Consider the following 25,611-nt stretch of genomic DNA (forward strand, 5'->3'; position numbering starts at 1 on the left):
ATATTTCTCACACCCTTTTCACCATCTAACGCTCATTAAAACCTGGGTTTCTCTTAGAGTCTCAAGCTTCCTGAGAGGATAAATATTATCAAAAGTGAACAAAAATGTGGATTTTTAAAAGCAATATTCCTGTTCAGGCATTTTTGTATTCCACTCAAATTGGTCTCTCTCACACCTTGCATTCTCCTGTCTCTATATTCATATATCTTCCTCTGTGCTCAGGACAAACTTCCAATTCATCTTTGCCTACTGAAATCCTTCTTTTCTTTAAAGTGTTAGTCAGCTTAGGTGCCAACCTCTTCCTTTTAAATTAATCCATGTCCACTTTCTCTCAGCTGAAAGTAATAGTTTCCTTCTCAGATTTTATCCAGGCACTTTGTGTCTCTCCTCTTCATCATCATATTCTCTATTATTTCATGCTTAGTTTTGCAAGTCACATTACCTCTATTATACCTTAAGTTTCTTGATGGCAAGAACTTCGTTATTTTTCATCTTTGTATAAGGAGCATACAGAGCAAAAACCTTTCATTTTTTTCAGATGAAACTTGAATTGAATTTTGTTAAGGTGATTAAATAAATCAATATGATTCTGGGAATAATTTAGGTGTAGATCTTGCCTAATTCAATTTTACAAACATTAACTAGTCAGGGAAAAGGGATAAACCAGATGGCTTTTTTAATCTATATACTTTTATTCAAAAAACAAATATTTGGAGATTGGGTTTCCCAGGCTTAACATTCATTCTGTATCAACAAAACCTTTGGAAACTTTTATATTTCTGGGTTGCGAAATAAACCCGTCCTCTATCAAAAAGGAGAAAGGAAGGTCTTCGTTTTCATTTCTAAAAGTTCCTCTTAGTCTGATCTAATTACGACACTCTCTACCTTTACGAACATACTAAGCATAATTGTCCCTAACGCTCATCTGCCTTCTGAAAAATAATGGCCACACATCAATTTGCATCATTGGTTTAAACACGATCATCGATCTCCAGCTGAATGACCTTTGAGGCCATCTAATACAACCCTTATTTCTTACGGATGAGAAAACTGAGGCGAGGAGAGGTTTGGCGAGATTGTGTAACACAGGCTTCATTCATTGCCTGCCGCCTCACGCATCGCACGTCGCTGATTTCCCTGCCTTAGAGGTAAGGGCTGCTACAGCTGCAAGCACTAATTAGACAAGGACCTCCCCTGCTGGACAGCGACCGACTCCGACTGGGGCACTGCAAGGAATGACCAAGACGGGGGAGGGGTGTCCTAGACTTTGCCCAATGGCGTAATCGTCCAGCCTTGGGCATCACGTGCTGGGGAGGCGGCCCCGGGGAAGTCTCGCGAATGCAGCGGGGGAGGGGCGTGGGTGGGATTTCTGCGCAGGTATTTAGCGTGGCCCTGGGCCGCTTGGTCTACGTTTAGTAGCGCGTCATCGTGTTGGTGGTCTGTGACACTGCGCTATCCGTGGCACTCCGCTGTCGGTGACTCTCACTTTGCCGGGCGCAGCCATCCAGACACCCCTTTCTAACTCATAGGTAAGGGCTGGGGAGAGCGTCCCGGTCTGGGGGCGAGCGTCAGGTTCAAGGGCAGTTAGCCGGGCCGTGTCCGCAGCACCTTTGGGAGCTGGAGGTTCCACTGGCTGCGTTCGGAGTCACGCGGGGCTGCCCAGAACCAGATCGTGGGTAGAGGGAGGGGTAGGATTTCTCGGAAACTAGTAGGTTAAGTTCTGGACAGTTCGGAAAGGCTGCTCTAAGTCTCCTTTCGGTGGTGATGGGGTTGTGTGTCTGAGCTTGCGTGGTGTTGGAATTCCGGAGTGATTCTTTGGATGGGCTACGCTAATTCTGCAAATCTGGCTTAAGTGGCTATCAGTCAACAAGTGTTCAGCTACTACTATGTGCCTGGCATTGTATTTGGCGTTGGCAATACAAGGATAAAGAAGGAAGCAATCCCTATAGGTTTACATTCTAATGGAGAGAAGGATCCATGTTAAATGTGTGTGCGTGTGTGTGTAATACACACGAAAGGCACCCTGCATTGATTCTGTATGTATATAGGTACACATGTCAGTGATCCTTCATACATACACATTCATATATACACCCTCTTTTGATCCTGTATGTATACACGTATATAGTGTACAGGATCAGTGTCACAAAGACGAATACAAAGTAGCTAAATACAAGATAGTTTGGGAAGGCATCTACGTTCCAGTAAGGGAAGAGAAAATGCAAAGTTTAGGAAAGGGAGACCCCTCCCTCCCCACCCTCCGGGTCTAAGATATTAAGTTGGACGAGGTGGGGAAGAGAGTGGCTCGAGACAAACTGATTTTTCTTCCTCTGGGCTGCCTTAAAACGGGTTTCAGTGATCGTAGTTGGGAAATTAGGGTTGCCCTTTCCCATCTAAGTAACCTGAATGTCTGCTTTTTGTCTATGGCCTTTGGTTTTGCAAGCTGCTTTAGTAAAATTAGGCATCATCTATTTTTTTCATTCTTTCCTAAGTGTTAGGGAGCTCCCATACCTCCTTGCAGCTGAGACTGCACCTTCTTAGAGAATGTTGGAGCTAAAAAGCTTTACTGTTTTCTACCACAGATACAACTCAAATTGTATCTGGTAGGTGGAGATTTGGTCACCACCTCAGTTGTCATTCTCTGTGTCTGTGTCTGTGTCTGTGTCTGTGTCTGTCTGTCTGTCTGTCTGTCTGTCTGTCTGTCTGTCTCTCTCTCTCTCTCTCTCTCTCTCTCTCTCTCTCTCTCTCTCGCGCGCGCGCGCGCGCGCGCGCGCACACCCCCCCCCCCCATACATATAATTTCCTTAGTGAGGGACAGCTTTACTGTAGATTTTAGAGTTGGATGAAACCTTGCTCTTACCCCATATTCAATCAGTTGACAGATCTTGTTGACTTTGAAATCTACAGCATCCCTGTCTCAACCCACATAGGTCCTACTCTAATTTGTGCCTTTAATACTACTTTCATAGACTATTGCAATTGCCTCCTCTTTGGCCAGATTTTTCTGCCCAAATCTTTTCCCCACTCCAATCCACCCTTCAAATAGCTGCCAAATTGCTTTTCCTAAAGTGTAGGGCTGACTGTGACACTTCACCTACTCATACTCGACTGTTGTGCTTTCAGGATCAATTATGTTGATCCCTTCCAGTCATCTTTCTTATTATTCCCCACCCTGCATTTTGCAATCACAGTCCTACTTGGAACTGTTGGGAAAACTGGGTTAAACCAAGGTAAGTGGGTAAAGTGTTGAAGTATTGAAGGTTGCCTCTGTGCTTGATCTTGAGCAAGGACCTGATATTTCACAACAAATGCTTTCTGTTTGCAGGTTCTGGAGATAAGACACTAAAATGGCTTCTGTTGCAGTTGATCCACAACAGGTATTTCTAAAAAATTCAATTCTCTTATCACATGTGCATTCTTTTCCCACCTCCTCTTCCCTCCACCCCCAAATAGAGAAAGCAAGAAAAACAAAATACAAATATGTATAGTAGAGCAAAACAAATTCTCCAGTTGGCCATGCCTCAAAAAAAAGAAATCTCAATCTTCACTCTGAGTTCACCAGCTGTCTATAATGAGGTGGATAGCATAGGTTGTTGTGATGATCAGAGTTCCTAAAATCTTTCAAAGTTATTTGTTCTTATAAACATTGAACAACAGGTATATTTTTGACTAGGGTTTCTGCCTCCTTCCTCTTCTCCCCTCTCAACACTTTTTCCCCCCTGGGAAGACTTAACCATTTTTTTATCCTCTATTTTGGTTGCACAGAATGTGGTAACTAGAGTGGCCAATCTTCCCTTGGTGAGTTCAACTTATGACTTGGTGTCATCTGCTTACATCAGCACAAAAGATCACTATCCGTACCTCAAATCAGTGTGTGAGATAGCAGAGAAGGGAATGAAGACCATCACTGCAGTGGCAGTGACCAGTGCTTTGCCCATCATCCAGAAATTAGAACCTCAAAGTAAGTCCTTGTACTTAAGACTATATTGGTTCCAGTGCTTTTAGAATTACCCTTGGCTTCCTTTGAGATTCAGCCTAAAGTACTACCTGTTCCAGGAAGCCTTTCTTGTTCTGTACTCCCCAGCCCCGAGCTGCTAAAGCCATCCTCTCTAAGGTACCTTCCATCCTCTGTATTTTCTCTGTTATTTATTTTATAATACACACATATAAGTACCTATACATATATATGCTTATGTGTGTATATATACATGCACATGCATAAGTTATTACAATATTGTATACACATCTGCTCTAAATGATATGTGTGTACTCACATACATAATGTGTTTATCACATTTTCTCCATTAGAATAGAAGCTTTTTGAGGGCAGGGGATCTAGCCTTTTGGTTTCTTTTGTTTTGGTTTCTCTTTTTTGATATCTCAGGAACTTAACTTAAGTACTTGGGGTTTTTTAATTTTATTTTTAAACTAATTATTGGTGTTAGACTGGTGTAAGAACAGCATAAAACAGACTTAGGAAAACTAGATTTTGAGACTGCCTAAGTATTCTTTGATTCCTAAGATTTCTTGAACAAGAGGCTTCAGCTGAACCCTGGCTTAACTTGTAATATTGTTGAGGTCTATAAGGCAGGATATTAATGAAGCCTGATATTGAACTTTAGCATAGTCTACCTATTTATTTTTTCCTTTTTTCTTGGTAACTAAGCTATCATTATTTCCAGGCTGATAGATAAAACCCTGTTGTAAACTTGGGTGTTTGTGGTGGGTTGGGATGGTTAGGGGAAACTAAGCATATAAAAACTCAATTCTAGCAAGTTGTTGGGATGAAAGGTCAAAGATCACTTAATTGGTTTCCCCTTTGCATCAAAGCTTGCATCTCAACACTGTCTCTTTACTAACTCTTCCATGCAGTTGCTGTTGCCAACAACTATGCTTGTCTAGGATTGGATAGAATTGAAGAAAGACTGCCCATTTTGAATCAGCCAACGAATAAGGTAAGCTCCTCCAGAAGAGGTGGATGGGCTTTCTATATCCTATTGGTCAAGTCCTTATAGGGTGACTGATGTGGAAAGAGGCAAAAGTTACTGTCTTTTGTCAGGCAGCCTGGACCGTGCTTGGCTCCTTTTCTTTCCTTCTGACATGTATGTTGAGTTCTCACTCTTTTGGCGATAAATTTCAGAACCTATATATCCTATAGGGACCTTTAACAGTTTCATGGCCCCCCCCCCCCCCCTCACAGTGGGGCAAGCACCGAATACCACCACCTCGTAGATCATACATATCCCTAACAATTGATGTTCGATGTCAAGCATTGTAATGGCAGTGGTGTTGTAGTTTCGGGATCGTGGTTACTTTATGGCTCCTATTGAGGCCCAGTGCAACAAGGTAGTGGATGACCATGCCTCCTGTGCTACTTAGTGGCTAATGGTGGGCAACAGCAGAAGTTATGAGGGAGCATTAAACTCAAAAAGCTTCTATTCTAATGGAGAAAATGTGATAAACACATTATGTATGTGAGTACACACATATCATTTAGAGCAGATGTGTATACAATATTGTAATAACTTATGCATGTGCATGTATATATACACACATAAGCATATATATGTGTAGGTACTTATATGTGTGTATTATAAAATAAATAACAGAGTTTCTTTAAAAAAAACCAAACCTGATAGTTAACTGCTTATATAACTTCAAATATGTTAGTTAAAATTAAATTGGTGGCTACTTTAAACTTCACTTTTTTCAACAATATGAAATTTTTAGAAAATGTTAATAGATTTAAGGGAAATGTATCAAATATTCATAAGATCTGTCAGAAGAGAACTAAGCAACTTTGCTATCAAGAGCAGAAGACGGTCATTCCTGTGCTTTTTTTTTTTTATTTAAAATATTTTTTTAATTATTATTATTTTTTAATGTTTAACAATCACTGCCATACAATTGAGATTTTATCCCCCCCACACCTACCCCCCACTACCCCCCTCCCTCCCCACGACTGCATACAATTCTGTATAGGTTCTACATATACTTTCCTATTGAGTATATTTTCACTATAGTCATGCTATGTAGTCAGACTAAAATAAATGAAAGAAATCATATAACAAATTAAAACATGATACACAAACACATACACATACACAAACATGATCTGCTACATTTTGTGAATGACTTCCATATTTCTTTCTCTGAGTGTGGAAGGCATTTTGCCTTGAGAACCACCTTTGGGATTTTTTTTTTTTATAAGAAGTTTTTGCGTTATTACAAAATTCCAAGTCTACCAGAAAAAACTCCCGCACACTGTGGTCGTTGCTGTGCACAAAGTTCTCCTGGTTCTGCTCCTTTCACTCAGCATCAGGTCATATAAGTCCTTCCAGGCCTCTCTGAAGTCTTCTTGTTCATCATTTCTTATGGCACAATAGTACTCCATTACATTCATATACCATAATTTATTCAGCCATTCCCCAATTGATGGACATCCCCTTGACTTCCAGTTTTTGGCAACTACATAGAGTGCTGCTATAAATATTTTTGTACATGTGGGACCCTTTCCCATTTTTATGATCTCTTGGGGATATAGTCCTAGTAGCGATATTGCTGGGTCAAAGGGTATGCACATTTTTGTAGCCCTTTGGGCATAGTTCCAAATTGCTCTCCAGAATGGTTGGATGCGCTCGCAGCTCCACCAACAATGAATTAGTGTTCCAACTCTCCCACATCCTCTCCAGCATTTATCATTTTCTTGTTCTGTCATGTTTGCCAATCTTATAGGTGTGATGTGGTACCTCAGAGTTGTTTTGATTTGCATCTCTCTAATCAATAGTGATTTAGAGCATTTTTTCATATGATTATAGATATCTTTAATTTCTTCCTCTGAAAATTGCCTGTTCATATCCTTTGACCATTTATCAATTGGGGACATTCCTGTGCTTTTTAAGAAAAAAATAACCAACATGTGAAACCTAATCTCCAAGAAACTTTATCTGAAACAGTGACAAACTTGCTTTAAGTATTTTCATTCTATTTATCCCAAAAGAACAGTAAATAGTAAATGGTAAGTATAATGCCTTAAATAGAAATGTCACTTTCACTGGGACTAAGACTGTTACCTGAAGAAAGTATGGCATACTACAGGACTCGTGTTTCCAGGGCCCTGCCAATTTTTATCCAACCATGAGTAGTATTTATGTATTATTGCCATGTAGAAAACTTGATTTGCAGTTAGATTAGAACCGGGGCTCTCCTACTGAATTGCTCAAGATCCTTAGGAAATTTCTTTACTATCTGGTTCTGTATCCTCTAAAATGAAGAGGTGGCAGTACAAAGATGAACTCTAAGGGTCCTTCCCATTCTTAATTTTATGATCTTTCATAACAGTGTCTTTCTTTAATAATTTGCATCTTAATAATTTAAAAAATTGTTGTGAACTTTACAAATGTTTGTATTTCCTTATACAAAAAAACAGAAAACGATTGCATATGACACTATAAATTTACCTGGCTATTTCCAGTGCTGCTCTCCTTGTGAACCTCCTTTTGTACGCTCTTGCCTTTGATATTTATGTCCTTATCTCCCCTCACAAGCCAAAAATAAAAGCCCTCCCTTTATAAGTACACAATTCTACACAATGGCCAAGGTCTGAAAGTGTATTGTCCTAATAACTTTGAGCATCCGTTGATCAATATATTTCTAATGTTCTCTGAAATAGATAAGGTCTTAAGACCTAGATGCTGTTTCTAGACTGTTAATTATCATTCTAACAATCTTTAGAGTAGATCTTTAGAGTAGAGTAGAGAAAGATCTCCCATTTTAAAAAATCCTATAACCAAATGACCTCTCTGAAGTACACAAGTATACCATGTACTTGTTAACAGTAGACTAAGACAGGTTTTCAGGGGTCAAAAAAACAAAGTAAAAGAAAATTCCAAGCCTGTCAAGCCAGATTATAGTCTATTTCTCAGAAGTTTCTATAGGATGCCAGAATAGAAGGCTTCCTTTCCTGCCAGATGAAGTACAAGGATATCTTCCTTATATGAAGGTCACTTCCCTGATATTTTCTATAATTTAGAACCAGAAACTTAGCAGTAAATGAGAAACCTCAGAACAGGTAGAAGAGACATCACAGAGTTTGTGCAGGGGACACTTAAGGCCTTCTATACACAGATTACTCAAGTCCTTCCTAACAGCTCATTTATCATTTTGGATCTACTGGGCTTGGCTCCTTAGCTTCCTGGCTTCCTGTAGTTTAAAGGAGATGGATTAAAAATGGCTAATACAGGCCTGTGAAAAGAAAACTCACAAGGTAGGATGACAGAAAATACAAAAAGCACACTGTAAGGGGTAGCTGACTTTTGCACTCGTCTCTGCTTTCTCACCACCTTGCATCCTTTAGTCCCTTGGAATCTAGTTTCTAGAAGCCTACCACCATATGAATCCAGCTTTTTACGAAGTCACTTACTTGCATTAAATCAATTTTTTCTTTCATTTTTCTTGACCTTCATCCCTTTCATCCTTTCCCTTTCCATGACATTCTTAAACTCATTCCTTCTGTCTGCTTTGTTAGTCTTTCACTTTTAAACACACGAAGCTGAATTTCAAGATTCTGTCTCTTGATTTTTTTTCTCTATTTCCCTCAATGATTTCATCTATTCCATAACTTTAATTATCACCTCTGCCGATGACTCCAAATTCTAGCTGTCTAGCCTCAGTTCACTGTTTTGACTACATACTCAAAAAAGTATCCAAAGTGGAATTAACTCTTCTCTCCACCTTCTCTTTCTGTTGATAGTAACACTATTTCCCATTTGCTCAGATTTATGACCTTAGACTGTCACCTCTGTGTGAAATATATTGTCTCAATTTTTCCTTCTTCCTCATTTTGTACAGTAGTTGCTGAATCTTACCAATTCTATCTCTGCAGTATTTTTCGTATCAATTCTCAAAATGATCACCTTCCTCAGGGGTTTTCATCTGTTCAACTTCTAGACAAAATATATTGATTTCTTTTTTTTAATTAATTTATTTTTAGTTTTCAACATTTATTTCCACAAGATTTTGAGTTCCAAATTTTCTCCCCATCTCTCCCCTCTGCCCACCCCAAGACAACATGCATTCTGATGACCCCTTTCCCCAATCTGCCCTCCCTTCTATCACACCCCTCCCTTCCCTTATCCCCATCTCCTCTATTTTCTTGTAGGGCAAGATAGATTTTTATTCCCTATTACTTGTATTTCTTATTTCCCAGTTGTATGCAAAAACAATTCTCAACATTCATTCCTTAAACTTGGAGTTCCAACTTTTCTTCCTTCCTCCCTCCCCACCCATCCCCACCGAGAAGGCAAGCAATTCAATATAGGTTATACATGTGTAGTTATGCAAAAGACTTTCATAAAAGTCATGTTGTGAAAGAAAAATCTATTGACTCTTGATTTTGGCACTCAGAAGTCCCAGAAATATGGCTCCAAATAAGAAATGTCCAGCAAGCTCACACTACTCTCATTAATGCTAGGTAAACTGATCTACCCAGTCCACTTCCTTCCTCCTTTTTCATTCGTCCTTCCATGCCCCCCTGCCCCATCCCCAGCTCATTCGTAGGCTAGACTCGACCTTTTTTCCTCGTTTCAAGGAACTTTGCTACTACTTTCCATGAATCTTTCCTTTGTATTCTCTCTCTGCTGTAACCCAGCTAACACCTACAATTGAAACTAACCCTTCATCTTCAAATTCAAGAATTCTGCCTTCTCTGCTCCTCTTTGTTTGCCTAGACATCAGAAAGGAGATACTGAGGTATTCATAGACATAACATATTTCCTCTTCTATCCCTTTCTCCCCCTTATAATCTCCCCTCTCCAAGAAACATAAGTTTCCTAAGAGAACAGGTTATCATCTCTATATTCCTAGCACAGGGCCTTATTCATAGCTGGTGCTTAATAAGTATTTGAGTGACCCTTTTCACCATCAGCTCCTAGGATTATTTGAAATTAAAAATATTCATGGTACCACAGTTGTGAATAAACCTCTTCAGGTTTGATGCAGTTTCTAGATCAGGCTTATTTTTCCTCTGTGAACTTGACCTTAATACCTTCAATTACAAATAATGCAGTAGTAAAAGCTATTAATTATGAATCTAGTTTCTAGTGATTTTCTTACTCTTAATTTTCAGAGGCTTTAGCCAATTTAACATCTAACTCATTTTCACCTAATATGAGTTAGTACTTTTATTTTGAGACTAAGCTGTTGAAGTCTTACTATTAGATTTAGCCTATATTTCCAGATAGTTCCTAATCTGAGAAAGATTCACTGGAGTTCTTTAAATGTTAACCTCAATCCAACCACTAATAAGTTTGTTTGGAGAAGGGGTCTCTGCTTGGCCCAGTGTGGCCAATCTTTTTCTCAACTAAATTATTATAATTGACCCTGAAGTCAAAGGTATCTAAGCTAGTTAAATTATTCTCCTCCCACTGGAAAAATCAAATTAAGGTGCTTAATGGATTCAAAGGAGCCTCAAGTGATGTGTGAGTGTGTGCGCGCGCGCGCGCGCGCCCATGCACACATGTAAAATCTCATTTGCTCTTGACCTTTGACTAAATAAACGTCTTAAACAAAACTGGTTTCTTTCTTTGAAGTCTCTCTGCTTCTAGTATAAATCTCTTGTGGGGAAAATTTTAAAAAGCCACAAAAAACAAGCCAGTTTTTAGAATGATTATAATATAATAGAATGGCGACATGATGAGTGATTGGACTGGGCCAATGTCCTAGATTTTGCATATTTTTGTATGTTGTATAGGCTTACTAAAAGTGTATAAAACAAAAAAATAGAAGAGATTAGACCTCCCATAGAAATTGATTTATATTGGATTTTGACCTCTGTTTATATTTTTGTCTTGTTGAGTTGCTTGTCACATTTGACTCTTTGTGAGTGACCCCTTTTGGGGTTTTCTTGGCAAAGGTACTGGAGTGGTTTGCCATTTCCTACTCCAGCTCATTTTATAGATGGAGCTGAGGCAAACAGGGTTAAGTGACTTGCCCAAAGTCATACAACTAGTATGTATCTGAGGTCACATTTGATGTCTTCCTGACTTCAGGCCCAGCACTCCATCCTCTGTGCCACCTAACTGCCCCTGTTGAATCTGAGGGAGTCCAGACTTGTGCCTTGATTGAACTTAGGAGAGAGATGGTGTCAGCTCCATGCCATGAAGCATCCAAGGAATGCTTGATTTTCTAAGTAGCAGAGGCTGTTAAACATTTCTTCTCTTAATCTCAAAAAAATCTTCCTTTGCAATTTAATGCCTGTTTTTAGTATGGTGGGAAGGCTACAGGTCAGCACTCCTTTTAATTGTCTTCCCCTTATGTTAGAATTTTTATCTCAATTACATGGAAGGTAAAGACCTTCTTAGCTTGCAAACTTGGGATCCTAATTTAGGATTCTTCCTAAACAAGGGAGAATGAGAGTCCATCCTCTAAGAAGTATGATCATGTATAGAGACTAGTGTGTGATCTTGTATATAGACATAAAGAAAAGAGGAACATCTTCTAGACTACAGAACGGAACTTCCTAATCTTTTCTGTTTCATGGGGAAGCAAAGGGGAAAATAATTTGTGAAGTGCCTAATATATGCCAAGCACTGTACAAATATCCCACTTGTTTCTCAAAACTGCTGGAGGGGGAATAGGCGCTATTATCCCCATTTTATAGTTGAGGAAACGAGGCAGACAGTTAAACTTGCTCAGGGTCACAGCTAGTAAGTGTCTGAGGATGGATTGGAACTTGGGTATTTGAGGCCCACTGCTATCCTTTGTGCCACCTACCTGCTTCTCTTTGGCAGTTCTAAAGTTCATAGATACCTTCTCAAAATGTTTTTAGATGCATAAAATAAAATACAAAGGGTTAAAAAAAGAAGTCAATTATATTGAAATATACTTATTTTCTGAATTCTTTCCCATCTGTCCCTTTCCCACCTATTGAGGAGGCAAGAAGTAGAATACCTATTATACTTATGAAGGCATGCAAAACATCAAAATAATTGTTTTTTAAAGTTCATGAACCCGAGGTTAAGAATCCTGACTTACAAGCTAGCAGATTCTTTTGTAGTCCTGTATGTAGGTCTGTCACCCAGTGTCACTCACATGACCTCCAATCTTGTCTTTTTCTAGCTTCCCTTCTCATAGTTGCAGAAGCATCTTCAACTTGGAAGTCAAATAACTCTCCTCTTCTTCTAGGTTGTTGCCAATGCCAAGGGTGCAGTGTTTGGTGCAAAGGATGCTGTGACTACGACTGTGACCAGTGCCAAGGATTCTGTGACTAACACTATTAATGGAGTTGTGGGAAGAACAAAAGGGGCCGTTAATGACAGTGTGGAAATGACCAAGTCTGTGGTGAGTGGAAGTATCAACACTGTCTTGGGAAGTCGCATGGTACAGATGGTGAGCAGTGGAGTTGAGAACGCGCTTAGCAAGTCAGAATTCCTTGTGGATCAGTATCTTCCACTCACTGAAGAGGAACTAGGTAAGATCAGTTCTTGTTGGTTCCACCTTAGAAAAGTTTCTTGTAAAAGTTTTGGGTGATTTTAAAGCTCCAAAATTGTACAAATAAGTATAGAGTTGAATTTTAGGGGGCAGGGAGTAGTAGGGGTGCAATAGGAGTGGACTATGATTCCTATGAATTAAAAAATCATCTAACTCTTTTAATTATTAGTGTAGTGAGACAACTGCTGGAGTCAGGAAGACCTGACCTGAGTTCAAATTTGACTTCAGACTCTTTCCAGCTTTATGACCTTGGCCACATTATGTGATCTTGTTACTTTGTTTTGCCTCAGTTTCCCAAACTATAAATGAGAATAATGACACCTACCTTGAATGGGTTGTTGTGAGAATCAAATGAGATCATATTTGTAAAGAGCTTAGTACACACACAGTACCTGGCACATAGTAGGTGTTATATAAATGCTAGCTATCATTATTGTTGTTATGGAGTTGGGAGATTTGGGTTCAGTTCCCAGGCCTGTGTTTACTGAATGGGATGGGTCATTTAACTCCTGGACTTCTGTTTTATTTGTCCCTAAAAAGAGGGCATCTCAGTCCTGTGATCTTAAATATACACAGCTGCTACAGACTGACAGTGAAACTAATCTGGACTCTTCTCTCCCCACCACAATCTCTAATTTCAGAAAAAGAAGCAAAGAAAGTTGAAGGGTTTGATGTGGTTCAGAAACCAAGTTACTATGTTCGTTTGGGATCTTTGTCCACCAAACTCCGCTCACGTGCCTACCAGCAGGCCTTAAGCAGAGTTAATGAGGCCAGACACAAAGGCCAAGAGACCATTTCTCAGCTGCATTCCACTATGAATCTGGTAAAAACCTCCTTTAATAAGTTCACTGGCTGTGATGAATAAAATTCGTTGGGAGGGTGAGGTAGGGGTAGGATGGAAATACTTTCATGGGTAATGTCATTTTCAACCCCACTGCCTCTAGAATCAAATATAGCATTTCTCTTTATTTACAGAACTTGACAACCCGGCTCCAACCTAGCCCTGCCCTTATTACCCAGTTCACTCTCCTTGTAGTCTGTTGCCATCTGCATGCCTCCTTACAGGCAGTCTGCCTCCCCACACTCATCTATCCACTGTATATCCATAGGGCTCGCCATTATCTCACCTAGCTGCCACATTCTTTATTCCTCTTAAAAATCTTCTCCTCTTGTAAAACTCAGCTCCAATGCCACTAACTGTGGTCTGCCACTCCTTCCCCCTCCTCATATTACTTTTATTATGTAAGCTTCTTAAATGCAGAGATGATGGGTTTTTGTGTTTTGTCTTAGTATTCTGAAAGGCTAGTCCACCATATATACTACTTAAATACTTGCTGATTATTGGAAAAAACCTGAATTGGCATTCAAATCAGATCACTGGGAAGAATTTAGGAATAGATATATAACTCCGCTTAGGTACTTTTCTATTATTCAAGCACACTCCGGTGTAAAAATAGATTAAATTTCAAAATTAATGTGAGTTTTTGACAATTCGTTTCATTTCTTAGCAAGCTATAAATCCTGCTTGCATTCCCAGGACAGGTCACCATAACCTGTTACTTCACTTGTAATTTAGCGGAGCCATTAACAGACCTAGCTTTACCTGGATCTCTGGCAACGAGAGGGATCTGCCTCCCAGACCACAAAAGGCTGGTTCTCCCAAATCCTCTAGACTTATTTGATTTTTAAAAGAATGTTAATCAAAAGGAAAACTATGGTATGGGAAAAAAGTGCTTGGGCAAGGTACTCTAATAGGCAGGCCAACCCATGAAGGGGAACAGATTTCCAAAAGTACTGCTATACTTTCAAAACTTTATTGGCACCTTTTGCTACCTGATCTCTGCTCCTCCTCAACTCCAGATTTGATCCTTTCTTCAAAGCAACTCTTTAGAAACAATATTCACTATAGAGACTACATCTGATGATGCAGATTTCTTTTTTCCTTTGAACATCTTACTTCTCTGCTGGGAATGGAAAAAGTATTTATGCTTCATTATCTCTTCTCTGGGACTTTATTTTTTTTCCCTTGTTAGTTAAGACTTTAACTTCATTCTAATGCTCATTTAATTTACATTGTTACAGGGCATTGCATATGTATTCTGGGTTCTGCTTATCTTACTCTTTATCAGTTTACATAAACCTCCTCATTTCTCTGAATTCATCATTGGTAATACCTTATTACACAATATTTCTTTACATTCAGCAGTTCCTAACGCAGTGTTTCTTATTCATTGCTACCCTTGCGTGATCTATTTATTTTGGTATATACTGGACATTTGTTTCAGTGTTTTGCTTCTTTGGGTTATGCCCAGTAGCGTGATGGCTGGATCAGAAAGTATAGGAATAAGCCACTTTCCTACAGAATTCCAGAATGGCTGGGCCATTTCATAGATCTACTCACAGTACATCAGAGTGCTTGTCTTCCAGACATTCCAGTGTGGTGAATTTTTATTTTTGTGAATAAATGTCATTTATAGCAAATCTCTAGTTATCTTAATTTACTTTCTTTTACTGTTACTCATTTGTAGCATATCTGTAAATGGTCACTTTCATTTAATTCATCTTTTAAAAACTTCTCCTATCTCTTGACCACTTTAACTATGGCTCATGGTGTTAAGTACTTTAGCTAATCAGATTGTTTTGGTATAATTGGTACCTATACCACTCAGTGACAGCCTGCCCTTGTTCTATGTTAATTGGAACAAATAGCTATGGACTAGATCGGAATACATTTTTTTTTACCTGAGTTAATGTTAAGCCAATCATTACCAATATATTTGTTTAGGTGGTATTCTTCTTAAAATATATATACCAAATGGATACCATTCTACCAAGCAAACTGGAACAGGCAGCATTATGAATTCTGATGAATCCTAATCACAATTCATATGAAAACTATTCTAGATAAACTTGTGACCCTTTAAAACTTACTTTAGCGTCAATCTTTTTCATTTGTATGCATTATCTTTCATGTCTCTCCTTAACAGTGGTGGTGAATTTTATGGATTATTATCTCACCAATAAGCTATGTTAGTGAAATGCTTTTGAGTGCCTCAAAAGATACAGGTAGAAGAAAGCATAGTTTAGCAGAAAGAAAACTGGACTGGAAATCAATTCTGCCTGCCTATAAAATTTTTTTATTCTCTGGACTTCATTTTCTAGTCATCACTAGACTTCTAAGGCTTCTTGTAACACAAAATCCCTTAATGAGAAAATTACTGTATTTCTTTCTAGATTACATAAAATTTCTTCCTTTTTCTCCTACCATCACAGACACCTCCCTTAAAAAACCCCTAAATTGAAAAGAACTGGATTAACTAACCTTTTCTATAAGGCCCCCCAAATTTATTGAACTTCTACCATTTCTTCCCCCTCGGCCTGCCCCCGTGAGTGTGTGTGCGTGTGTGTATGTGTCTCTCTCTTTCTCTAAATCTTGAGTATAAACTTTCGTTTTTAAAGTTCATAAGCATAAAGCCTAACCTCTTGGTTTGTGGATTCCTATTTCTACTCTGATATGTCTGTTTTCATTCCTATGCAATATAGATAGAGTTTGCCAGGAAGAATGTTCATAGTGCCAACCAAAAACTACAGGATGCCCAGGATAAGCTGTATCTCTCATGGCTGGAATGGAAGAGGAGTATAGGCCATGATGACACGGATGAATCCCATTGTGCTGAGGTAAATGACAACTTGGAGTAAAACAAAGATTTTTTTTTAGAGAATTCCCAAGTAAATAATATAATTCATATAATCTAATTTCTCTATAGCTTTTTGTGATACTAAAGGTTTAGACAATTTTGTTGATGCTGCCACTTTGGAGTTCCTCCCTTAGTTTTGGTCTTCTGTAAATATAAGATATTAGTTCTATAGGTCCAACAGCCTACTTTCTGTTTGTTTGCATTCCTCCATGAATTATTGCCTTCCATTTTTGAGGAGGAACTCCAGGATTCTTTACCATATGTATCCCTTGCAACATGTATTATGCCATCCTCTTATGTCTCCAAAGAAGAAAGTAATCCATAACAGATTAATTTGAACTGTGTTTCTTTTTCTCTCTTCCTCCCCCTCCCCCTCCCCCTCCCCTAGCATATTGAATCCCAGACTCTAACTATAGCTCGGAACCTTACACAGCAGCTCCAGACCACCTGCCTTACTCTTATGTCCAGCATCCAGGGGCTACCCCAGAATATTCAAGATCAAGCCCACCATGTTGGGTCAATGGCTGGTGAAGTCTACTCAGTATTTCGAAATGCCACTTCCTTTAAGGAAGTATCAGATGGTCTCCTCAGTTCCAGCAAAGGGCAGCTGCAGAAAATGAAGGAGTCTTTAGATGACGTGATGGATTATCTTGTTAACAACACTCCTCTCAACTGGCTGGTAGGTCCCTTTTATCCTCAGCTGGTTGAATCTCGGATTGCTGAGCACCAAAGTGAAAGGCGAGAGACATCCAGCCACGAGGACAAACAGCTTGAACGCAGCACAGCTTAACCTTTTACGTGACGTTATATTCTTCTGCCAGCTAGACACCATGACTCTTCTAAGTTAAAAGTATCATGCTGCAAATAATTCAAAATTGAGGAGGGCTAGAGCTAATGAACACCATCCTTTCCCACTTCTAGAGAAATCTCAGCCTTAAACTTGCTAAAGAATAGGAGAATGGATTTTAAATGGTTTGGGCAGCTCACTGTAGGGAATTTCTCCTGCTTATCTGGCTGGCTGTCACGTTCTGTCTTTGATATGCAAAGTGGGAGAATTGGGCATCAGAGCTTGACTAGAACTTGCTAAACAGTTCAACCAACTAAGGGTTTGCTGGGGTGAGCAGTAGCCCTACAGTCTAAGCAACTGTATTAAATAAATAAACCGTCATAAAAATCGATTGCCATAACTAGTATACTTGTTGGGGCCCTTTTTAGATTGAGGTTTCTTACTATTTCTGTCCTCTTCCAGTTATGTGAGTGCTTTGGCAATTTTATTTGGACCTTAAAAATTTTTTTTGTTCTAAATAATATTGAAAATTAATAAAAAGTTTCTTACTAGCATTTATCCTCAGATTCATGCTGTTTGTTCTAGGTGCTTTGTGTCTGGCCTTCTATAAAGCATGAAGCTGGCTGGTTAAATTATGGGACAGCTGCATATTCAAAAACTACTTAAATGCTTTTTAACAATGAAAGGTTGGAAACATTTCAGATGTGACTTATGCCTAGAGATCACTGACTCTTCCTTAACTTCTCTCTGGTGAACTGCTCAATAAGTTAGTATTTTTGTCTTTTAATCTATGGGATGGGATCTTTTGCAGTTGATCAATCATTCTTACTCAGACCTAGGGCAGAAGAAGCCAAAGCTCACATCTCCTTATTAGGGAGTTTGGGTCCTAATAAGAGAGGAAGGGGACTTAGTGTAGAGAGGAATTCAGGAAATCAATTAGTACTCCAGTACTTAATCTCATTCAGAGTGGTGAGGGAGTCAGTCATTTAACCATTCTAGCCAAAATTAAGAAGTTCTATTTCATTATTTCATTTTCATTTTTAATTTCCTATTCATATTCAACAATATTCATTGTTATCTTCACCAGGAGATTAAAACTAACTTAGCATTAATGGCAAGCACCGGAAAAGATTGACTTTCTTCCTTGGAGAACCAAAATGTTTGCCCTTCTAGCTTCTATAGAATATTTTGGAAAATCCTTAGCATTTTTTTCTTTAAAAAGTGATTAATGAAAATTTTTTATGTAGAGAAAGCAGCATGGTATGATAGCAAGGAATTCTGGATGTGGGATCAGACCTGGGTTCAAATTCTATTCATGAGCCATGTAATGTTGGATAAATCTCTGCCCCATTTTCCTGACCTAGAGGTAATATGGAGATACCTTCCTCATTAACTTTTGTTGGGAAGATGAAATGGAGAAGTTGGCTAAGAGCTTTAGGTACACTAGTACTTATTTAGCATTTACATAAATAGTGGCAGAGCTGCCATAAACTCCTGTTCCTTCGCAGTAATCTTCCAAGATTTGTTGTTTCTTGTTTCAGGTGCCTATCTTGTTAAATTTAGGAAGGCTTTGATGATCACTATATGGCAGTGGAAAGAGTGAATGAATGTCAGTGACCTCAAAGTGTAGATAATGGTACACCCCCCCCCCACCCCCAGCATACACACAAACACACTCTCTGTCTCTCACACTCTCACACTTGCCTCCTTTTCTTATACATAAAGAGAGATTTCTGAATTGGAGATTTGGATTTTACATGAAATCTCCCCACTTTCATCTGATTTCTTCTGTGTGGGCCCTCAGGGTGACAGAACTAAAACAAATCTAATCATGCATACTGTGACAGCCACTACCATTTTGAGCATTTAATAATACTTTTAATAGGGATAGTCTAAGGACATGTTTTGATGTTGACAACACTAAATCCAGACCAGTATAATCTTACCCGTTTTGCTTATTTTATAAGACTGATGTTTAGCTGACAACCATACAGAAGGCAGAGCACTCAGGTGGATAATCAGGAGATCATAAATGATTGTAGATTTAGAGCTGATGGGAATGGGAACATTTGAGGCCATCCATGGTCCCTCCCCCTCTATCCTTAATTTTCCAGATGAGGAAATTGAAGCTCAAAAGTCAAGTTACTTCCCCAGGAGCCCATGTGCAGTTGGTAAATGGGAAGTAGGTGTTACAGATTCTCTCAAATCTAACACTGCATCCTCTATAACGAGACCTTTTGAATATGAGGCCTAGATTGCAGCCCAAGATTAAAATGTAATTGGAAATGTTTATTGAAAAAAATACATGTGGATATAGATAATGTTGATATGTGGTTTTCTAAGTGAATGTGTGACTGACTCTCAGGGATCCTTTATGTATAGTTTAGTGGATTTTAGTTTGACATCACTGCATTCTATCATACTGCTTGTTATAGTGCTGAACCTGGAGCCAGAAACATCTAGGTGATCCTGGGCTAGTGACTTGTCTGAGCCTCATTGCTTCTATAAGATGGAGCTAAGTGTATCCTTCACAGGCTTGTTAAATACAAATACATTTTAGCTAGCATAAAAAACCCCCAAAATTCCAAGTCACACTTATAGGACAAAATAGAACATGAATTGATGTGCCAGCAAACAACTTACATTCCACAGGGAGAGAGCAAAGTAATATACCATGTAATGTTGATAGTGGAACAACTAGTGGAATTGTGAAAGGCCTTTTGTAGGAAGCAGCACTTGAGGCACACCTTGAAGGAGTGTCTTTCCTCTTTCCTCTCCCCCACAGCAGAGGTGAAAGAACACATCCCAGGCCATGGGGAATAACCCCAGGGATGGCAGGGAAGCTGGTGGTGGAGCAGAGCTTGGCTAATGAAAGCCAACGAAGTGAGTATTCCATTCCTGAGTGGGCAGACGATCCTTCTGAAACAGATCTTTGTGACTTCTCTAAAGAAAATTGCCTAGTAGCACGTATTATCTCAACTCCAACATTTGCCTACTATGCATTAAACCTTCATGGTTGTTGTTTGTGACTTTGTTGTTCCAATAATTTTAGATTTTAATTTCTTCTTGTAAATGCAGAACATGCTTTACATAAGCGACAGACTAATCTGGCACTGGACAGGGGAAGAGACCAGAAATGAAATTTGGTTGTGTACTTGTCATTGAGTATAGTCACTGAGAAGGATTCAGGCTCTTTTACTACCTGAGATTGTTTTCATTAAGCAGTGAAGGCTTTTAAAAAAAAGTTTCATATATATACATAATATTTAACTATCCAACTATATTATATTAACTATCCAACTATCTAGATGTGTATATATATATATACATATATATATATACACATATATATGTATATATATTAAAGTTATTTTTATACATAATATATATATCCAACTATCTAGATGTAAGGGTCAAGAGATAATATAGTCTGGGCATTTTCCGGTGCTCTAATTTAAAAAAACCTGGAAAATTTAGATGAATGTATAATTAGATTCATTTACTAAGGTCAAGATTGCAGTGTTGATCAAATCCCCCAATAAAGATGAGCACTTACAATGCAAGTATCAAATGCTTTAGCTATGAGGGAATCAGCATCACCATTTTTTTTTGATAAAAGTTGAGAGAGCTGGGTTTTATTTCACATGTTCTAAAAGCCAACTATATCTTCATGCTTATGGTGAGAGAGGAGAGCTTAAAAGATTGAACCAGTACTTCAATTTAAATGAAAAAAAAGTGTAATCATTTGGAGTATGATTTGTTGTTTAATCATTTCAATTGTCTGATTCTAAATGACCTCATTTGGGTTTTTCTTAGCAAAAGTATTGGAGTGGTTTGCCATTTCCTTATTCACCTAATTTTTACAGATGATGACTGAGGCAAACAGGGATTTGCCCAGGGTCATATAGCTAAGTGTCTGAGCTTGGATTTGAACTCAGGAAGTCTGGCTAATGAAAGCAGTCTTCCTGACTCTGGATTCAGTGCTTTATCCACTGCATTACCAGCTACTCATTTCAAAGTATGATGGAGATCTCAAAATGCGGTGTCCTAGGACTTCTTCCAAAAAAAAAAAAATACAGTGTGTCCCAAAAGTCTCAGTTCAGCCTTAGACTATTAAAGCTTTCAGATATCCTGTATTTAGGGCACATGCAAGGGAAACTCAATATGGTGGCTGTGGATTTTCTCATCCTAAAAACTGCATCCTTATGGCCTCCAGAATGTTAACTTAAGAGTGTACCTCTAAGTAGTTGAATGAATGCAACTTTTGGATGGGATTAAAGTTGATCTTTTGAAAGAAGTTTAGTGTGTCTACCAAATAGAATGATTTTGTAATTCATGTAAACTTACTACTCCCAGTTTTTCCTAGTCTGATAATAGGGACAAGTCACAGCATAAAGGAAGAGGACTATCTTTTCCCCTGTCACAGAAATACATATTCAATAATTGTGCAAATTACTTGAATAAAAGAAAAGGGGCTGGGACTGGTGACTGGTGTTCTTTTTTAAGTTGTGAGCAAATGACCATGGTGCATGAATACTAAACATTCAATTGTAGAAAATCATGATAGCTTTCACAAAACACAGAATAACTGTTACTTAATGGTACAGATGTACATCAGTGTGCTATAAGGTAATGAGGCATCAAAGATAATGGTAAATGGTCACATAAATGAATGCCAACAATCACAGTTCCCATTCACTTTTCCTACCATGATTAAGGACAAAAGCACAGTTGGACAACTAGGGTTATATAGTTCCTATCTTCCTGTCTTCCCCCAGGAGTGAAATTTCTTTTCATGTAACACTTCCCTTTTTCTTCCACTTGAAAAGTCTGGAGCACCCTATCTGACTTCCCAGGTCTCACCTAATTGTTGCTAGGTGTCCTAGTACTAGAGGGCTTCCTGAGTATGTTTCAGGAGAGACCTAGGTTGAAGGTAGGGAAGAAAACAAAGTGAGAAAGAAAGGGCTGTGATTTCCTGCCCTCCATCTTTTGGGCTAAAGAGATGGATTAAAGTGTATGTAGGTATGACAGGAAAATAAAAAACCAGGGAGACATTCCATAAACTAGATACTTGGTGTCTCAGTCTCCTGTGCACCCTAAAATCAAAACTAATTTTTCCTTCAAAGTCAGCATCAGGTACATCAGGTGCAGGTTAGTGAAGATTGTGGGCCTGTTTTCTCCTGGACTGTAGCAAATACCAAGCCTACTTCTTCAACAAGGATTCTTAATTTTGGGATAATGGAGGTCTATGAACTTGGGTGGGGAAAATCCAATTTTTATTTCAACATAATGGCTTTCCATTGTAATCCTAAGATTTTTATTTTATGCATTTTCTGAGGGATGGGTTCCTCAGTTTTCCTAGACTGCTCAATAGGTTCATAATATAAAAATAAATAATAAAGTTTAAAATAGACTCAAAAAAAAGCCCCTTGAATGTTAGTGTACTAATTCAAAATGAGAAACCTCAACAAGGAGACCATCAGGGGCAAAAGAAGTTTGCCACCACCCCAAAGTGACTGCTTCACCTATGTTTTGCCCCTTGAAGCTTTTTAATGCCTTTTGTGTTTACATTACGTTTATTTTTATTTTATTTCATCTTCACTCCCTAGCCTAGTGCTCTTCTGTTCTAAAACACAAAAACCTAGTTCAGCAAAAACAGCTGATACCATTCATTACTTGACAGTATATGCCCTCATTTATTCCTAATTGGCTGAAATTCCTTTTATAGGAGACAAGGCTTAAAATGTAAATACCTAATGCTAAGTGGTCCAGTGAGGGTAGAAAGAAGAAAGGTACTTGGCCTTGAGAGTTGTTGGGTTGTGTCCAACTCTTTGTGATTCCATTTAAGGTTTTCTTGGTAAAGATACTGGACTGGTTTTTCCTTTCCTCCTCCAGTTTATTTTATAGATGAAGAAACTGAGGCAGACAGGTTTAAATGGCTTGCCTAAGGTCACATAGCTAATAAGTGTCAGACTGGATTTGAACTCAGGCCTGACTGCAGGCCTGTCACAATGTCACACTGCCACCCAGCGACCTTGAGAGTAAAGAGGCTTTAATAGCATTAGAGACTTGGAGAGGGGAAGAGAATAAATGGTGCAGTGGAGAAAAATTTAACTTAAAAGTCAGAAGTTCTGGATTCAAATCCAGATTCAAACACTTACCAGCTGTATGATCCTGGCCACATTCCTTAACCTCTCTTAGCCTCATTTATCCTCATAAAACAGGGATACTGATGGCATCTACCCATTTCCAGGGCTGTTGAGAGGAAAAAAAGAGAACATTTGTAAAGAAATTTTCAAACCTTAAAGCTGTATTTGAATAAGAATTTAAGTGTTTTGTCCAGGGTCACACAGGAAGTGTAGTATGGGTCAGAGGCAACACTTAAATCCAGGTCTTCTCCACACTCTGGGTATCGAGGTAGCAAATTGCATAGAGAGCTGGACCTGCTGTGGTGGAAGAAGATCTGAGTCCAAGATAGTCCTCAGACACTATCTGACACTATGCAACTAACAACCTCTCTGCCTCCCTTTCCTCATCTATAAAATGGGGATAATAGCACTTAGCTCCCAGAGTTGTTATGAGGATCAAATGGGATAGTAACTGTAAAGTACTTTGCAAACAGTAAAGCACTGTAAAAATATTATTTCATGACACTCACCGATCAAGGTGTAGTACTTTGGATGTCATCCTCCGAGAAGATGAGGAATCTGCCTATGGCAACACAGCTATTAAGTGTCAAGTGGGATTCAAAGTCAGATCTACCTGACTCCAGTCTCAGGACCATTAAGCCATCAAAATGAAGAAAGAGGAGTCCTAGAGATGCCAAAAATTCACTGTATTCATTTAACAGCCTTCCTTAAACTAATCCTCCGCATGCAATCTTATTGTGAAAAGTCTTAGACACTCATTAGCTAAAGTTAGGTTTTAGATTAGTTTTGTCTCAGATACCAGTCCAGGAGCTAGTTCTGGCTAAGACAAAGATTGGCTGTTTACATGTAGTCATGTGCTCTACATAACACGTGCAAATTTGGATTTTTTCAAGGACCACACCTTAATCCCAAATCATTCTGGCTCATTTTTTGTTTGGCCAACAACAAGCCCCAGGCAAAGCCCCACTTGGTCATTCTTTGGGCCAGATTGGCTCAGAGTGAAGAGCAATTGCTTTTGTTTTGGCCAGAAACCTTGAGGTTTCCCTGATTGATTTTGTTTTTTTGACTAGGTAAAGAGATCCTTTGTCTCTTTTCTTATCTAGCCTTAAGGACTGAATGGCTGTTGCCTCAATCAAACTAAGACCTGGTAAAGATCTCAGCTTATAAAGGCCAAGGTCTCCTACTGCATCCAGGGCCATCTCCAGTCATCCTGATCTATATCTCCTCACTGGCCCAAGATGACTCTGGAGGAGAAAGTGAGGTTGGTTACTTTGCACAGCCCTGCCTCATTTAAATCCAATTCACTTGCATGTTATGGCATCACCTTTCTGATGGCAGGGTCCTCCTTGAGAATAAAGACAAACCAATCCATGCTTTATATCATCACACAGACTAACAAGGCTTCTATAAGCATTTAGTCCCTGTTATATACAAAGCATTGCACTCAGCACTAATAAATGGACAAAATGAAAAGTTGCCCTTGCCTTCAAGGAAATTCTTTTCTATTCAGTGGGATACAACTTGCATAGTTAAGTAAATATAAGTAAGGGGAGAGCACTACACTCTGAGGTGTCAGGGAAGTCTTTCTCTTAGGAAGAAGCTGGAATTTGAGCAAACTTGTTCAAATTTGAATGGAAATTGTTGATAATGGATTATGTACCTTTTTAATGAGGGGGAGATCTCCTGTTACTAAGTAGATATTTCCTTTCTCCTATTCTGGATATTTCAGGGAAGAACATTTTGTTTTCATGTTTGGGTTTTGTATGGGGGGAGGGGTCTGAACTATAAATATAAAGGGGGAAGGAAAGGATACAAACATTTATTAAACACTACTATGTGCTAAGCGTTTTACAAACATTATCTCATTTGATTCACTGATGCTATTATTATCCCATTTTACAGCTGAGGAAACTGAAGCAGATGGAGATTAAATTTAATGACTTAACCAGGGTCACAAAGCTAGGAAGTATCTGAAGCTGGATTTGAGTTCAGGTCTTCCTGACTCCAGGCTCTATCTAATTCACTACCTAGCTGCCTCTAATGATAGGCACCTCTACTTTGTGTCTGTACGGTAACCAACCCCTATGCCACTAGGAAGTAGCTTCTAAAAGACCCTTTGATGTATGTATGTGCAATTCTGTTTCTGGGAAGCAGACATCTGTAGAAGATAATCATGGGGTTAACTTTCTGAAGCCCAAGATAACTCCTTAAAAAGCTGGGAGGGGAAGTAGTTCTTCTGAAATGAAATTTTTTAGAAAAGGCAGTTTGGTGTATTCTAACACTGAAGCAACAAAATATGAGTAAATTTCCTTCTTGTTATCCTGGATCATTTTGGAATTATTCCATTACTGGGAAGGATAGACAAAGATTTAAAAATAATTTTTCGAAAAATGAGCTAGTGACTAGATAAAATAATCTTAGCTTTGAGACTCCCCATTTCATCCCAGTGGGCTCCTTTTCTTTTTCTTTTACCCTACAACTGTGATTA

The 25,611-nt window shown here is 38.8% G+C and overlaps 1 protein-coding gene across 5 annotated transcripts in view; it reads left to right on the plus strand.

Annotated features, from left to right (window-relative positions):
• Window positions 1-1,179: 1,179 nt before the first annotated feature.
• The window catches only part of PLIN2 (perilipin 2), a 31,645-nt gene continuing 7,213 nt past the window's right edge, over window positions 1,180-25,611 (plus strand). For 3 of the 5 annotated variants that reach the window (XM_072655592.1, XM_072655608.1, XM_072655617.1), the window contains exons 1-8: window positions 1,324-1,529; window positions 3,326-3,377; window positions 3,766-3,961; window positions 4,873-4,955; window positions 12,184-12,469; window positions 13,131-13,312; window positions 16,033-16,167; window positions 16,576-16,866. In XM_072655592.1, the coding sequence (XP_072511693.1) occupies window positions 3,348-3,377; window positions 3,766-3,961; window positions 4,873-4,955; window positions 12,184-12,469; window positions 13,131-13,312; window positions 16,033-16,167; window positions 16,576-16,866 (1,203 nt within the window). In that variant the 5' untranslated portion in view covers window positions 1,324-1,529; window positions 3,326-3,347. Of the gene's footprint in view, window positions 1,530-3,325; window positions 3,378-3,765; window positions 3,962-4,872; window positions 4,956-12,183; window positions 12,470-13,130; window positions 13,313-16,032; window positions 16,168-16,575; window positions 17,529-25,611 lie in introns of those variants that run through there. The other 2 variants (XM_072655599.1, XM_072655626.1) reach the window with 2 other exon arrangements.

This window comes from Notamacropus eugenii, chromosome 1 (genome assembly GCF_028372415.1).
Source record: "Notamacropus eugenii isolate mMacEug1 chromosome 1, mMacEug1.pri_v2, whole genome shotgun sequence".
Lineage (NCBI taxonomy): Eukaryota > Metazoa > Chordata > Mammalia > Diprotodontia > Macropodidae > Notamacropus > Notamacropus eugenii.